Here is a 16,874-nt window from a genome sequence, read left to right as displayed (position 1 = left end):
ATACCTTTACTAAGACAAGATAGAGAGGAATCCAAAATATTGGGGGAAGGAAAATAAATATTTAACACCTCTTTAACATTGGTAAAAAATTTTATTGAACTAAATTAAAATATTCATAAACTTTAACTCAGCGTAAATATCACATCATTAAAATTATATTACATGTTGAACAACATTTTCAAGTCCTGTAAACTGAGTTTATTACCAACTGCAATTTTGGATCCTGTCAACATGCTCTCCGATATGGCAATTTTAGCATCTTGCAAGTTTTTTATTCTTTCCTCAATAGTTTCATGTGTCATGAATCTGAAAAATTATTTCAGTGTTTATTATGAAAATAATTTTTTCAATAGAAAATGACATACTTATATACAAATACGTTTTTTTTCTGGCCCATCCGGTATATTCTATCTTGTGCCTGTTTTTCTAACTGCGGATTCCAATGCAAGTCCAATAGGAAAAGATGATTTGCTCCTACTAAATTTAAGCCTACCCCACCAGCCGTTAAAGAAAGTAATAAAATCTAAAGAAAAATCAATAGATTAGGTTAGGTTAAATCGAAAATTTCCAAAATGTCTTGCAGATTATATATTTTTACCTTTACTCTACTGTTGGGATCATTGAAGTTGTTCACCATATCTGTTCTTTTTGCTGTGGGAACTCTACCATCTAATTGTGTAAATTTTATACCAGCTTCTTTAAGATGCCATCCAAATAGTTCCAAAAAACTGGTCCATTGAGAAACAACAATGATTTTATCGCCACTTGCTATAATGTTAGGAATTAAATCCAAGGCAGATTTGACCTGGAAATGGAAATTATATTGCATTTTTCGCATTGAGAATATGCAATATTTGAGGCATTATGAATAAAATTTATAATTCTCCTTTTAATTGTTATTAAATTATTCATTCTGCCCTTACTTTACTACTAATACGATCTTTCGCAAATAATGGATGTGATGGGTTCAAAATACCCTTTGTTGCCTCTTTGAATCCGACTTTTTCTTCTGATAAACCCTCTGCTGAAAAACCCGTCTGATCATCATCTAAATTCAATTTGTTCAATTGTTCCAGCAGATTTATTTCCTCCCTTCCTTCAGTCTCATCATCTTCACCTAAATCTTCATCTCCTTGTAGCATCTGGAATTGAAATTATTTTCATTTTTAGTTTTCCTTATCAACATGTTCATTCATTAATAATATACTCACATTTACAATTAGTGAAGGATGACAACAAATTTGCCTCAACCTAAGCAATAAAACCAAGATTTCATGTTGGTTAACTTCTCTCATTTGATTCATGGTTAGAAGCTTTTTCCTCATTTTCGCATATTCATTGTTTGGGATAGCTGAAAGGAAAATTAGAAACATTACGAGATATTTTGACAACACAGCTCTATATGCTAATATATGCAAAAAAAAAAATCGAAAATTTGTGGAGAAAACTCAAAATATGTATTTTTTAACCAAATTCATTGTATTGCTTTAAAAGAAGGTCCTTTCCGAAAAAATACTTTCACTTGCACTTTTTAAACGCATTTTCAGGAACCAAATTCTTTCTCACTATAGATTGGTGGTGTAGGATCAGAGAAACAGGAAAATGATACTCTGTTAGTTCGCCGACGTTTCGGAAAAATTTATTTCCATCCTCAGGGCTCTACAAAATTTACGGAAAACATCATTTGCAACATTGATGAAGGTGTTTACAAAATAAAGGAAAGATACCAACTTTTCTGAACTCCAATGTTGTATATAAAATCAGCTGTCTAAATTGTTCTCGCGTCTACATAGGCCAGACGGGCCGATATCTGAAATCCAGAATACAGGAACATATTAGGTCTGTCCGTTTGCCGATCTCCAACCCTAAAACAGCCTTGGCCGAACATTGCCTGAATGAAAGTCACAACTTTAATTTTGAAGACGTCAAAATATTAAATAGGGAGCCATACTTGAGCAATCGGCTAATTTTTGAGATGTTACAAATAAGTATCCATGACTCAGTAAATTCTAGAGCTGACATACAACAACTTAGCCGATTCTATTTTTCCTTATTAAAAACAAATACCCAACTACGGAATAATAATAGAACAAAATAAAGATTTCTAGCCCCTATCGACTTCATTACTTCAGCGCATCACATACATACGACTAAGTTTTTTACCCTAATTGTTTCGAGTCCGCTGTTCCTTTGATTTCACCTCCGTCTGTCGACATACTATCTATGCATCGGTCGCATTGTTTGTCCCCGGTTTTTAATATACATATTATGATTTTTTTACACGTAAAATATTGGAGAATTGATTTAAATTTTAATAAGATGATTTTGGGAAGATACATTTGTCTAGCTTGTAAGTACTTTGTTTATACCTATATGTGTTATATTACTTTTTATTTTTACTCTTATTTTAAACTAAAAATGTTTTGAATTTTATAATGCTTCTTTGTATGTATAAATTATACCAGACCATCTTTTCTGTGATATTTTCTAGTCAATAACTTTTAGTAATGCTCATCTTTCCTTTATTTTGTAAACACCTTCATCAATGTTGCAAATGATGTTTTCCGTAAATTTTGTAGAGCCCTGAGGATGGAAATAAATTTTTCCGAAACGTCGGCGAACTAACAGAGTATCATTTTCCTGTTTCTCTGATCCTACACCACCAATCTATAGTGAAATTAAATTTTGGATCACCACTTCAGATCTTGTGACAAATTCTTTCTGATGTGTTAGTTCTATCGAAAGAAAATAGAGTTTTAAAAAGTCAAAAAAGTCAGCTGGAGTTATATCTCTATAAAAATGTAATTAGATTCTTATAATAAAAATGTGATCATTAAAAGTAATCTTTTAAATGAAAGATTATAAAATAATTATAAGTTCATTATTTTCATTAAAATGATATTCATAAAAGACTACAGATGAATCAATAATGAAAACAAACGCTTTCTTATACCTGATTATAAATCCAAGTTGCTTAAAATTACATTATGGCGACCTCTTCGAGGTTATAATTTTCTTTCAATTGTCATTTTTGCGAATTGAATATATCCACTCTTTTTGCGCTCAATATCATAAATGATTGGAGAGGATTCGAAAAATCTATTTCTTCAATGAGTTTTTTTGAATGGTCAATTTCCCTTGAAAGAATGTTCAATATCATATTCTAAAGAAATATAATTTTTTACCATTTGAATTTCTAAGATTAACGATCTCTTGCCCTTTCTCTGCTCTTTGATGCAGAAACTGAGCGAATAAAGTCTGTGAAAAGAGAAGGATTTTCTGATACAAGCTCATTTCACTTTCGTCCAAGTTGACTGGGATCAGATCCCATTTACGAGAAGGCATAGTAGTCAGCTTTCCTTGTTCCATAAGTTCGGCCTTTGTACGCCTCAACATCAAAGTGGAAATCACAGTATTTAGTCTTTCCCCACCTCCAGTTCCCTTATCACCTACCCACCTTTTCCAAACCTAAAATCATACTGTATAAATTTATTTCAATTAATACTATAATTATATAAAGATTACATAGCAGGACAAACAAATAAATTGCTTCAGAGTTTTTCAAATCGATACAATTTGAAGAGAATATCATTGAAGAGTATTTAAGTATGTTTCTTCTAGGAGTAATACCAGAAAATACACAAAGTATACATATGAAACAAAAACACAAAATATTCAAACTCACCGCTAAATCGTCAAAAGGTGAACATCTTAAAAATTTTAAAAGAGCGTACATATCAAGCTCTTTATTGTGAACAGGTGTCCCTGTTAGTGCCCATCTGTGTTTACCAGCTAATTCGCAACAGGCAACAGAAGTTTGGGCTTTGTGATTTCTAATTGTGTGTGCTTCATCAAGAATGATTCTATTCCATCTAACTCTGAATATAGCTCCTTCTTTGTCAATCTCGTTCATTACAATACTGTATGTGGTGATTACAACATCATATTCTGCCAATCTGCAAGAGAAACAAAAACACTGGATATTTTATATTATTATATCATGCCTCAGCACAAAATCACTGAATGAATTTTCTTGCGGTTTCCACAGATAGATATCACTCGCAAAATATCATTATATTTTGTACAGAATCACCCTCTTAAGTTTATCGTACTTATTCACTAACACCCTGTGTACATATCTATATATAATACATATAATATAAAATCCCATTAGTTACGGAATTTGCAACTCCAAAACCGCCAGGAAGAATTTGAAATTTTCACAATTCCAGATACCAAAAATTACCAACATAGCCGATCTAGGTCCCATAATATTATGGCAGTAGATGTTGAAATGAGGAATTTTTAAAAAGATATAAGATTTTGTTAAAAGTTAAACAGTAGTAGAATACAGTCAATTTGACAGATTTAGAATGGGGAGGGATTATAATTTGTTTGCGAAAGTTGTCTTAGAATTTTCATAAGAAATTCTGAATTTAAAAGTCACAGGCAGCAATTCAATACAAGTTTAACATTTAGACTGAAAACAAACATTAGGTGATTTGTTTGAAGAGTTCAATGTAATATGGGATTCCATTGGAATTATTTTTGCAATGATTACATGTCGGCAGGATCCACTAGTAAATAATATTTGAATGTTGGAATAAAAACCAATAAGGAGAACTAATTTCTGGCACATAAACTACCTAATCAGTGATTATATACATTCATTTTGAAATTTATTCTACTTTACCTTTTGGGTTTTACCTCTCTTTTAGGGCCATGATAAACATTATAAGAAAGTAAACCCCTCTTGAGTTTAGTATCTATCTCTTGTGCCCATTGATTAAGAAGACTTGCGGGACATACCACTAGAGTGCCACCATTGTATTTTCTATATTTTTTAGAAGATTCCTCCTCTTCCCTGTCATCATCCTCTTCCTCAGTATGTTTAGTCTTTTTTAAAACAAGAGATATCATAGTCAGTGTTTTTCCAAGACCCATATCATCCGCTGGAATTTCAGTACATTATTTCCTGTCTTCAGTTGTGGTATTTGGGAGGAGCATTTTGAATTACAGGGTGAGGTAGAAAGGTCAGACAATTTACTTTTTTTCAATTTTTGTCTGTATGTAAACATGAAAGTTTTAGTATGTCACCAAACATATTATCAAACACATCCAAATTAAGCAAATCTGAATGTCAAAATTAAAAACAAAGGAGGAAGTACTATATTTTCAACTCCAGTGAAAGACCTTTGTCTCTTATTTCCAAACACTTCAATAATAATTTCATGGGCCGTTTCAGTTCAGAATATTTAATCAACACTACCTATTAAATCTTAATTAATGTAAACAGAAGACAGAATAGAATGCTAAAAAATAAAACGATAAATGATTTTTTTGTGCAAAAATTAATGATTTCAAGTTGCACCCTTAGCACAACTAGAAAGATTCATATGTGATTAAAATTTGCAGTTGATTCTTCACAGTCTTCAATTCAAATGTAAGTATATTTTCATAGAGTTCATTCAATGAGTTGATAAAATTTTGAAAAATACCTAAAATTCCTCCAGGTGGCCTTTGTGTTTCCCTATACAACAACCATGCTAAGGCTCTTCTCTGGTGTTCCATAAGACTGACCTTGATTCCTTTAGGCTCCTCTGCTAGTACATCATCCTTTGGGCAATTTTTTAATGAACCATGAAGTTGCTCCAAACTCTCAGAAGTTAAAACTTTTTGAGATTGAAAATTCTCCAACCCTTTTTTGCCAAAAGTTTTTGGTTGCACTATGGCTATACCAGCTTCAAGGTCATTCCAAACGTTCAAGGATGGTGTTTTCTCTGTGTTGTTTTTTTCGGGCACATCCTCTATAGATAAGTATGTACTATTTAGATATTTTTCATAAATCTTTAAATTCCAAAGATAAGAAAATTGCATTGAAAGAGAAATCAAATTTGTATCTATTTGATAGTCAAAGGCTATATTAAGGGCCATTTATTATTTTTACTTCCTCTTCTCTTTTCAGGTTTCAAGTCTTCATTAATGTAGTGTAGTTATTGATTAAAATAATAAATCTTACCTTCAACCACAGTCATCTGTTTCAGTCGATTTTGGGCTTCCAAAAATTTGGTTTTAATTGTTTCGAACTTGGATTTTAAAAGCTGTCCCTTATCAGGAAGGCCAGGTAAATTCACATTGGACATGGTTTTCTGTAATTAAAATATGAGATGTTCAGCAGCTCAAAGTTTTTAGGATAAAATCTAAAATTGGGTACCTTGATTCTAAATAAATCTGCTTCATATGTTTGAATCATCTTCAACTGTTCATTGTATTCTGTCCTTTTACATTTTATCTTATCCTCTACATCATTTGATGACATTTTCTTAACAATATCATCCAATTTAACTTGTACCTTCACTTTTTCAGCAGATGTATCAGTCTTTTTAATTGAAGTCGTAAAATGTTTTTTGTCTTCATCATAAAATGCTTTAGGTGTTTCTGGTTCAAAAGAGTCTTCAAGAATTTGACTAGTATCAATAATATCAGAATCAACTTCTTTTTCAGAGCTATCAGAATCATCATCAACCTGTTTTCTTACTTGAGGTGTCATGAAAGATTTCCTTTTCCTAAATTCCTCTTCGGAAGGAATTTTTAACATATCAGATTTTTTTGTATCATAAGCATTAGATTTTTTAGGTTGAGGTGTTGAAAAAGAATTCTCTTTGCTACTGACTATAATCAAGTTTGAAGTAACATTTTCTGCCTTATTTGATACTGCAGATTCAGAGAGTTCATCATCAGTGTCAGATATAATAAGAGAATCAGGTTTTTTTTCAATAATAGATGTACCAAAGGAGCTTCTTCCCATAAATATCGATCGTTCTGGAGTACTAGTAATTATATTGTTGCCATCAGTTTTAGTGGGAACTTTTACATCATTAGGTTCTGATGATTCCATGACTGAAGAATTATCTTCATCATCAGTACTATCCCATACCATATTTTTTTTATTTTTCATTATGGGAATATCATCAGTGGAATAGTCTGAAATAAAAATACTCAGGATATACCTAGTGGATATAAAAGCTTAAAGGAATTTGTTGGGAAATACTGAATGGAACAATTCTCCTTCAAACCCTTGAATTTAAGTTTAATAGAATTAGCGGTAATTCAATTTTTCTAAAATTCTCCATATATATATATATCAACCAATAAGTACCTGAACTATCCGAAATTTCTCCGCTCATTGTTATTACTTTAATGATTTTTTTAATTTAGCAATTCGAAATATAAAATGATGTGTTGTTCTGCATAAATGAAAAACCTAGAGGGCAAGTTAATATTATTAACAGCACATGAACAATACGTTAAAAAAACAATGGAAATCAAAATTCTTTTAAAGTTCGTTAATGAACCATAGATAAAATAAAACAGTGTCACCAACTGTGTTTCACTGATAAATCCGAATTGACCATTGGAATCTGTGGATTGGCAACTTTGAAAGAAATCATCATAGAAAAATTATGAAAAATATTGTCAATCAGACAGAATAATTTAATTATGTCTATGGAATCAGAAGGCGATACTAGCGCCCTCTATTAAATTTGAACTGAACTATTTTATGTGTCAAATTGTCATATCAAAAATAAACCAAACATTTAAGACAAGCGATGGAAATGAATTAATTATTATACATTGTTCAGAGAATATTACATACAATAAAATTGTAATTAACTGTAGAATGAGTGAATAGAAGTATTGAAGGGGTATGTACTACTGGCTCTTTTGGAACATTGATTATATTTCAAATTTTCAGGTTATATCCAATCCATTATGGCTTTACCAACAAACTATAAACAAGTGGCAATGCAAATGCCTAGCCCCCAAACACCCAACCGTAAGGATATGAACATCTGAAAATAAAGAATAATTACCCTAAAATATTTTGCTTAGATTGATTGCATGATTAGTATGAGCATTTTGATGTAGTTTCTGTTCTGAAAAGGGCTTGTATCTACTTTTAAATTTGGCACTAGGAGAATTTGGCATGATTTGCATCTGTATAGGTTTTTTGAATTTAAATATTTCTAAAAATTATTACTTATTATCCAAGATATTTTTCCCTATGTTTATTGAATTTTTCTTCAAAATTCAGAATACAGATACAAAACGATGACCTTTAGTAGATTAGTGTTCATGGTTATATAAGCTTTGTTTGTGTTTGTTCAGATTTACTGGCCGCTGGCTCTCCCATGACTTTCAACATATTGAAAGGTAACTTTAGATTTTTAATTTGAATTCTTTGACTGAACATATTGCTTGTTTACTAGCATAAATCTCTAAACAACTTTATATTCTGTGTTGCGAAGTGTTCTTGAATATTTCTATTCAAAGTGTGAGTTCTATTGATATTGTTCTGAACCATAATAATTTATGATAAAAAGTTTTTTATATCAGTAAATTGGGGTCAGTATCAAGTTTGAGATTATGTGTATTTTTTCAGGTTCAGTACTTCTCGATATTTCAAGTAGCTTAAATATAGTAGTTGAATAACAAATTATTTTATGCCATGTTCTTGAAATAGGAAGAAAATTTAGGTAGATTGCAATGCCTAGTGCTTAATTCTATGTATCTTCTTGAAGCTATATTTTATTTGGCATTTATATTTTATCTGTTAAAAGCTATTTTATATGAAAACAATTATTTTGAAATTACTGCTTCTGAGTTTTATTGTATTATATAGTGATTCATATTGAACTAACAAATGCAAATAATTGGTTAAGCGATTTTTATAATTATTCGTATATACTCTACATTCATATAAATAAGTCTGAAAATGCATGGCATTGATATTTTTCTTCTGATATTAGTTTTGCTCATTGTGTAAAACAATTTTGATTTATTTTTGAGTATTGTTTTTTGTTTTGCAGTAGATAATTTTTTCAGTTATACATATTTGTTTAATCATTTTAATTACAGAACGTTTGAGGGCTTCAGGTGGTTCCGGATCCTCTTCAGCAGTGAGTGGTTCAAATAAACAAAAAATTAATTCATTAACAAAAATTTTGATTTTAGAAAGAAACAAATCCATTTGTCTCTACACCAAATGGTCATTCAGGTTTTGTTCCCCAAAAAATTGGAAAGAATGCCTCGGTTAGTATTTCATATTTTTTCATTTACGAAAATTTAAAGATCTATTTATAGCCAGTTGTAACATGGGTTTCGGTTTTTTTATTGTGATTTTCGTTTTAGAATGATGCAAAAAATCTCAAGCCACCGAAAGCGCCTGAAAAACCTACAATGCCTTATATGAGGTACAGTAGAAAGGTTTGGGATCAAGTCAAAGCTCAGAATCCTGACTTAAAATTATGGGAAATAGGAAGAATTATTGGACAGATGTGGAGAGATTTACCTGAAGAACAAAAACAAGAATTTGTTGAAGAGTATGAAAATGAAAAAGTGGAATATGAAAAAAGTTTGAAAAACTATCACAACTCTCCAGCATATTTAGCATTCATTGCTGCAAAAAATAAAAAATCTGGTAATAACTTTAAAAAAAATATTGAATTTGATAACTAAGATATTTATTTCAGGACAAGGAAATGACGGAGAAACCCATGAAAGAAGAGAATCATCTAAGCAAGCGGCAGACAGGGATAGAAGAATTGAAATACAGCCTGCAGAGGATGAAGATGGTATTTAGAATTGTTCATTTATGTATTGATCAACCCTACAAATGATCGAAAAAACTAAACACAAATCAATCAGTTCATATACACACAAATTGATATAAACACTGTTGATTCTGAAAATCTACAAAAAAAAATTTTTTTAATCTCAATATTACAAAATTTTGCATTCGTTTCACTATTTCTTTATTGTTTTCCAATTTTCAGTTCTATCAGATGAGTATTTTTTCAATTACTAAGAAAACAAAATTTCATAAGAGTATAACCTTCCATTCTTCTTCTTGCTTGGATAATATCTTGACGAATATTCATGATGGCCATGTAAGAGTTCTGCAGCCACACTTGTCAGATCATAGTGCCATTTCTGTTGAGTTTAATATTGATACTATGAAAGTTTCTAATCTAGAAAATCGCATTAAATATCGTGCTTTTAGTCAAAATAACATAGTGACGTTTCTCGAAACCCTTTCAGATGTAGATTGGTCCCCATTGTATGCTTTCGGTGGTGGTGACGTTGACGGTATGTGGTCTTATTTTTCCAGTCGTTTCAAATATTTATTTGAAAACTCATTTCCTTTTAAAGTAGCAACAAAAAATTCAAAGAAAAGTTTTAAATCTAACCCACAATTACTCAGAATAAAAAATGATCTTGATATTTTGTATACAATGTCTAGAATTGATTCGCAATTTTTCGGGAAATATAAATCTAAAAAACTGGAATATGACAGATTTATTTCTAAACTTAAACAGGAGCATTATGGTCACATAATAACCAATTCTGACAATAAATCCAAAGCAACATGGACATTGATAAGAGAACTGAGAGGCAAACAGGATGTACGGTCTGGGATACCCTCTGGGGAGCTTGTCACGGTGGCAAACGAGTTTAATAAGTTTTTCAGTAACATGGGAGGAAGTACGCATTCATCACTCGGCAATTTTACTGTAAAATCAAAATGTCACAAATCTTTCTTTATGTTTAACCTTTTACCATCTGAATTAATATCAATTGTTGATAAAATGAAAAATTCCTCATCATATGGTTATGATGGGATTCCTATGAAGGTGCTGAGAAAATGTATACATTTAATTGCAAAACCCTTAAGTTTCATCATTAATAGGTCATTTATTGAAGGAATATTTCCAGAATCCTTAAAAATATCAGTTGTTAAGCCTCTTTTTAAAAAGGGTTCCCATGAGGAAATGGAAAATTATCGACCAATTAATCTCTTGACATCTTTTTCTAAAATTTTTGAAAAAGTCCTTTCTATCCGTTTAATCTCTTTCTTTAAAAAGTTGCATGTTTTCAGCAAATTTCAACATGGTTTTGTACCACAAAAATCCACTGAAACCGCCATATTTCAACTCTTGAATGAGATTTTAAAGGCCTTGGAGGATGGAAGCATTCCACTTGGTATGTTTCTGGACTTGTCTAAAGCGTTTGACAGTGTAGATCATGAAAAATTATTAGAAAAATTAGAGGCTTGCGGCATTAGGGATAATCAACTTCTATTAATTAGAAGTTATCTCAGTAATCGAAAGCAGAGAGTTGAATTAGTACGGGATGGAACGACTTGTATATCAGATGATGTTACAGTTACTAGGGGTGTGCCTCAGGGGAGTGTCCTTGGACCGCTTTTGTTCTTGATTTACATTAACGATTTGCCGGAGGTGGTTGGTGATCTGGCTTGTATGTTCTCTTTGTACGCTGATGATACTAATATCATAGTTTCCGACGATGATTTAGCCACCGTTATCAATAGAGCTGAAGATGCTTTCGAGTCTGTAACTTCCTGGTGTGGTGATAACAGTTTAAAGTTAAACATTGCCAAAACTAACTTTATCTTTTTCCATAGCGATCGCTCTCGTCGTTCATTTCCATTGTCAGTAAGGATTCTTGGTAATGATATTACAACTAGTGAGTCTATTAAGTTTTTGGGTGTCCATGTTGATGTTACCTTGAAGTGGCGTCAACATGTTGATTACTTGAATGGGAGACTGCTGTCTGTCTTGTATTCGATCAACGTTTTGAAGCATCAAGTTAGCTTATATGTATTGAAAATAATTTATTCTGCAAATTTTGAATCGTTGCTGTCATATGGAATAATATTCTGGGGTAACAGCCCACATACTAATACCCTTTTCATTACTCAAAAAATGACGTTGAGGTCGATGTTAAGACTACCTTTTCGGGAATCGTGTAGAGGTTTATTTAAAAAGCATAATATTTTGACTGTACCCGGCTTGTTTGTTTTTAGATCTTTGCTATTCATTTATAAACACAAAGAACTGTTTTCTGACTTTAAGAATCTAAATAATACACGACAAATGATACCTTATCAAGTGCCAAAGGTTTCACTCACACTCACTCAAAAAAGCACAATGTACACTTGTATGAAATTATATAATGCTCTCCCAAAATATTTCTGGGCTATTGATAGTGTGAGTCTCTATGTAACAAGAGTTCGTCAGTTTGTCCTTGATGCAGAACCTTATAATCTAAATGAATATTATAGTTACTGTTCCATCATCCAGCGTTGACTGTGTTTTCGTCTGACATGTTTCAATTTTATCATTTGCACCTGTTGTATCTGTGATAATCTTTGAAATAAATATTATTGTTATTGTTATTGTTATAACTCCGGATTTTGATTTCTTCATCAGTGAGTTGAACCCGATCATTTGAGACCACTATAGGCTCAAAATTCGAATATTTCATACATTTGAGCAAAATTATGGCCTCCTCTTTCTCTGGATTAGGCACCAAAAAATTAAATGTACAATATGTCATTGTATCCCTTATAAAATATTTCAGACCAAGATGATGGATATTCAGTGAAACATGTAGCATATGCGAGATACCTTAGGAATCATCGTTTGATAAATGAGATTTTTTCGGAAACTGTAGTTCCAGATGTAAGATCTGTCATAACAACTGGTAGGTTGCAAGTTTTAAAAAGGCAAGTTCAGTCTTTAACAATGCATCAGAAGAAACTGGAAGCTGAACTGCAGCAGATCGAAGAGAAATTTGAAGCCAAGAAAATGAAATTTATCGAGAGCAGTGAGGCCTTCCAAGAAGAATTAAAAAAAGTATGTTGTTATCATTATCTATTTCGTTCTGTGTATTTGCTGTTATGAAATCATAAAGTGGCTACTTAGCGAAATTAATAACGAAGATTTTCATGCATTACTGTTTTAGCACTGTAAGCCAGCAGTTGATGAAGAAACATTCCAGAAAATGGTAGAAAAGCAATATGAATCTCTGAAGAGGGAAAGAGCACAAAGGTTCGAAGAACCTCCAAAACCCAAGATCGAGGAAAATGGAAAATCAAATCAAGAAGTGATGTCTTCTCCGGAATCTCAGCATTCTCAACCAGCAGCAGAAAATAATCAATCAGATCCAGAGGTAAGCACGGCAGAAGAATAGGGTATAAGCTATTCGACAGATTTGTTTCATGTGAATATTTTCGATTCACATTGCATGAAAATTCAAAGAGGTCGCTGAATTGCAATTTTACACACATAACTTCACTTGGAAGTATAAACAATCCAGTGCCATATATAAAAGTGTTTATAATAATAATAATCTTTATTTTATGTTTATAGATTCAACCGTTTTCTCTTGTGAAGATCACTTTGGCATAAAGTAATACATTTTTGATAGTATTTCATTGTAAAGATAACTTTGATTTATTACATTCCTAATTGAGCAATCTGTTTGAGGTTACTATTTAATGAATAAATGCGTCATTAAGGCAGCCGAAACGGAGTGCTATTTAAATCTTGCACCCTTATTGGAACAACCTCATTAAACTCCTATGAAAGCTTTAAACTCAATATGTATGAATGAAAATTGTTTGTCATATTTGTGAAAGATTAAGACTTGAGAATAATCCATGCATAAATACGGTATATTGTCATTCTGTAATGTAATTTCTAGCCAATGGATCAAGATAAGGATGAACATTCAAACTCCGAGGCTCCCGTTGGTCCGAGTGGAATTGCAAATCAGAGACCCCTCAACGGAGTGGCTAATCGTACCGAGCCGCCAAAACCTGTAGAAAAGCAGCCTTTCCATCCACATCCATCTTACATTTCTGGGAACTCGGAGCAATCCGTTCCTTCCCCACAGTCGCATCAACATTCAGAAACTCCCCCTCCAACAGCTCTTTCCTTGAATATGTCGACCACATCAAGTTCGATGGCTCCTCCTCCCAATCATCCTCAGCCTGCAGCTCAGTTGCCGCCCGGTCATTCGATACCGCATCATCCTGGAGTTCCACAAAATCATCCCGGTATGCCCCCGATCCACCCAGGTATGCCTCCTGCTCCTCCCCATAAACCCCACATGCCTACCCAAGGTTCAGGTAGTGTGCCAACCCATAATATTCCCCCTCATGCTCCTGTTCATTCTACGCCCCACCCTCCAGCTCATCCGGTACCACCACATCCTTCGCAGACTTCAATGATGCCACCTTCGCAGGTGCCACCGTACCAGCAGTATCCTCCGCAGAATGCTTCGCAGTCGGTACCTCTTCCTCCAAGACCTCCCCATCCTGCTTATCCTCCGTATCCCCCACAACAGCAGCAATCTTATCATCAGGGCCCACCGCAACCCTATCCCGGACAGTTTCCTGCTCATTCCTATTATCCTCAGTCTTACCATCAGTATCCGCCTCATATGAATAGACCCCATCATTTTCCTCCCCATTCTGGAATGCCTTCAATGGAGGGGCAGCAACCAGTATCTGCGGGTGCACCTGAAAATCACCCTCCTACTGGACATCATATGTATGGCGTACATCCCCCATCGCAACCGGAAGCCGATCATAGAATGTCAGAGGATAATGTATCTGAGGATAGTAAGGGTATGTCTATTGTTTTTTGGTTCATTAAATTATTATTATATATGTATATATATATACACAGTGATGTTAAAAGTGTTACATCAGAGTGATGAAGGCAAAGAAGTAACGCTTATCACTTGTCTTGCTCTAAAAGAAGAAATGAATAGTCATTTATTGGTATCCTGTTATTAGGCTAATTCTGAATGTGTAAATCCCACAATTTTTCATCAAATTTATAATTTTCATCTTTCAAAAGCAGAACAATCATTCTGCAGCCCTTTCTATGCTTGGCAATAAACATAATATCTGTCAAACTAACGTCAACTTATAATCTGTCATTGATTGTCACAAGTCCTGTCACCTTTGAAAAATTACCTATTATAAAGTCCACTATCAGATAACTTTACGGCAAGGTATATAGATTTAGACAGGTTGCCTCGTAACTTTCAACCAATCAACGTCAACCATTCGTGACGTCACTCGTTGTACACATTCAAATAAATAACATTTGATTGCAATGAAATCGTGGGTTTACACGGATTTTCTTATTAGTTTAATCGCGTGAATCCTATCCTAAATAGTCTTTATTATCTTCGATCATAAAATAGCTAAGATAAAATGTCTGTCAATGATGGCTAATGGCGATACAGCACCCTATAGACCTTGACAGACACTGGATGACTCGTTACCCCACTCTTCAACCTGTGTAATCTATAGACCTTGACTTTACAGGATCCCCATCGGCTATGTTGGTGATAAATTCTCTGAATTATGGAATTGTCAGTTTCCGGAAAAAGTCTTCCATACTGTCCTTATTTTTTTATTCTCATTTTTGATACATTTTCAGATGCCCATGACGAAAATCTAGGTGAAGAAAAAAAGGACTAAGAATGTATTACGACTCACATAAAAATAATGAAGTAAATAGTTGCCACGAAGAAACACATGTATAGTGAAATAAAGTGAATTTATGTTAATTTACAGTTGGTGAAAAATAATGTTTGAATTAATATTTCTTTAAAAAATCATTTATAGGATAAATAGTTGTATAATATTCTTTGTTTCAATTTATCCCATCAGCTTCATCTTCTTTTGTTTATAACCAACAATCTAAAATTAATTTCCACATGTTTGAAAATTTTGAAGAGAACATAGTACTATCTATCAGTAAAAAGGCAGTTATAAATAAGAAAAATAATATCTCTAAAAACTAACAGTGTATGAAATAAATATAGTCACACTAAACAAATTTATCCATGGCGAAATAGGTATTTAATTTGAATAGCTTTCAGCAAGAATCAAGGTAATTACTGAAAATCTCAACTTAATTTTCGCTTCTTTTAATACCTGAATACAGTCAAGCCAAGTATATTCAGGGTTAGGTATTTTATACTCAAAATGAATCACTTTTACTACTGAAACATACTTTATTATAAAGAGCAATTTTTTTATAATCTCAATTTTGACTTCCACCCTTAGTGCTTCCTTCCAAAAGTGGCCTTATCAATTCCCCTTGTTTCATTAATTGCCTTTTTAAAGCATAAGGTTGATAATAGTGCTTATATACCATGTAAAATGCTGATGAGAATAGCAAGACCGATGAAACTAGTAGAACAGGATTTCCATAAGCTCTCTTCTTGAAGCTTGTCATGGTTGAGGGATATTATTTAAGAGGTATCTACTTTTTCCTTAATTTCTTTTTCTTTTTTCAGTTCCTGAAAATAAGGCTTCCAAATATATAAACCTCCTAATACTCCTACAACAGTAACTAATCCAAGTTCAAATCCACTGAGACCAAATGGTCTTCGGATCCTCATACTATTTTGAGAGACCCTTATGTTATATATTAAATTTGTTTGGTTTTACTGTCAGGTGTTACTTCTGCAGGTTTCAAATAAGGTTTCAGAAAGTAAACACCGATATGAACGATAATAGCTAAACCAAGAACACTTTTGAAGAGGTTTCGTTGTCTTCCTGGTTTAAACATAACATTGATATACAAATATTATAATTAAAATTAGTACGATCAATATTCGTAGTAAGGAATCAGTGAATAGCTGAAAACTTCATGAAAATGATGAAAGATGGTTACCTAATCTTTCTTTTGATCACAGAACACACAGATTGATAATCATTAATCACAGAGACTGCTGCAATCATAGATAAATAATACGATTTGGTTTGGAGTACAGAATACTAAATATATTGGAGTATTCCACAGAGTGTTAGAATATTCTACGCACAGAAATGTCCTATTTGTGTTCTGTGGTGTCCAATCTTTAGGTTACAGAAATATTTTTTAGGAACAGAGTTGATGAAGTACTTCCATTTTTCAGGCAACATCTTGCATTTTCATTCATTCATATTCAAATGAAAAAGGTAATTGAAACTAGAACGG

The 16,874-nt window shown here is 32.7% G+C and overlaps 2 protein-coding genes and 1 long non-coding RNA gene across 4 annotated transcripts; 1 reads left to right on the top strand and 2 right to left on the bottom strand.

Moving 5' to 3' along the window:
- Positions 1–71: 71 nt before the first annotated feature.
- On the bottom strand, positions 72–7,351 carry LOC123684992 (transcription termination factor 2). The gene is made up of 12 exons (XM_045624536.1): positions 7,160–7,351; positions 6,215–6,984; positions 6,020–6,149; positions 5,499–5,807; positions 4,694–4,952; positions 3,686–3,956; positions 3,186–3,468; positions 1,212–1,351; positions 924–1,142; positions 599–805; positions 366–523; positions 72–306 (listed from the first exon to the last, which is right to left on the bottom strand). The coding sequence occupies exons 1-12, from the start codon at positions 7,185–7,187 to the stop codon at positions 159–161; spliced, it is 2,922 nt and encodes a 973-aa protein (XP_045480492.1). The 5' UTR covers positions 7,188–7,351; the 3' UTR covers positions 72–158.
- A 194-nt stretch (positions 7,352–7,545) lies between these two features.
- Positions 7,546–15,530, top strand: LOC123684994 (SWI/SNF-related matrix-associated actin-dependent regulator of chromatin subfamily E member 1). 2 transcript variants are annotated; one of them, XM_045624538.1, is made up of 11 exons: positions 7,546–7,706; positions 7,757–7,837; positions 8,170–8,214; positions 8,920–8,960; positions 9,016–9,093; positions 9,193–9,481; positions 9,534–9,635; positions 12,445–12,719; positions 12,829–13,035; positions 13,570–14,497; positions 15,324–15,530. In XM_045624538.1, the coding sequence occupies exons 2-11, from the start codon at positions 7,774–7,776 to the stop codon at positions 15,362–15,364; spliced, it is 2,070 nt and encodes a 689-aa protein (XP_045480494.1). In that variant the 5' UTR covers positions 7,546–7,706; positions 7,757–7,773; the 3' UTR covers positions 15,365–15,530. The 2 variants fall into 2 exon arrangements, with proteins under 2 accessions (XP_045480494.1, XP_045480495.1); XM_045624539.1 differs by lacking the exon at positions 8,170–8,214.
- A 353-nt stretch (positions 15,531–15,883) lies between these two features.
- On the bottom strand, positions 15,884–16,689 carry LOC123684997. The gene is made up of 2 exons (XR_006748225.1): positions 16,569–16,689; positions 15,884–16,191 (listed from the first exon to the last, which is right to left on the bottom strand). It is a non-coding gene; the product is annotated as an uncharacterized LOC123684997 (long non-coding RNA).
- Between the last annotated feature and the right edge of the window lie 185 nt (positions 16,690–16,874).

The sequence above is a fragment of the Harmonia axyridis genome, chromosome 7 (assembly GCF_914767665.1).
Source record: "Harmonia axyridis chromosome 7, icHarAxyr1.1, whole genome shotgun sequence".
Classification (NCBI taxonomy): domain Eukaryota; kingdom Metazoa; phylum Arthropoda; class Insecta; order Coleoptera; family Coccinellidae; genus Harmonia; species Harmonia axyridis.
Note: the sequence above shows the minus strand (reverse complement) of the source record. Positions and strands in the feature narration are given on the sequence as shown.

What these genes read in the sequence shown, in the direction of transcription:
- LOC123684994 (XM_045624538.1), top strand. Translation starts at nt 7,774, where the DNA reads ATGGCTTTACCAACAAACTATAAACAAGTGGCAATGCAAATGCCTAGC. An exon ending in TCCAAGAAGAATTAAAAAAA is followed by an intron (nt 12,720 to 12,828) that starts GTATGTTGTTAT and finishes TTACTGTTTTAG; the next exon opens with CACTGTAAGCCAGCAGTTGA. An exon ending in ATAATCAATCAGATCCAGAG is followed by an intron (nt 13,036 to 13,569) that starts GTAAGCACGGCA and finishes TGTAATTTCTAG; the next exon opens with CCAATGGATCAAGATAAGGA.
- LOC123684992 (XM_045624536.1), bottom strand. Translation starts at nt 7,187, where the DNA reads ATGAGCGGAGAAATTTCGGATAGTTCAG. An exon ending in TAATCTTAGAAATTCAAATG is followed by an intron (nt 1,352 to 3,185) that starts GTAAAAAATTAT and finishes TTTTCCTTTCAG; the next exon opens with CTATCCCAAACAATGAATAT. An exon ending in AAAAACGTATTTGTATATAA is followed by an intron (nt 307 to 365) that starts GTATGTCATTTT and finishes ATAATTTTTCAG; the next exon opens with ATTCATGACACATGAAACTA.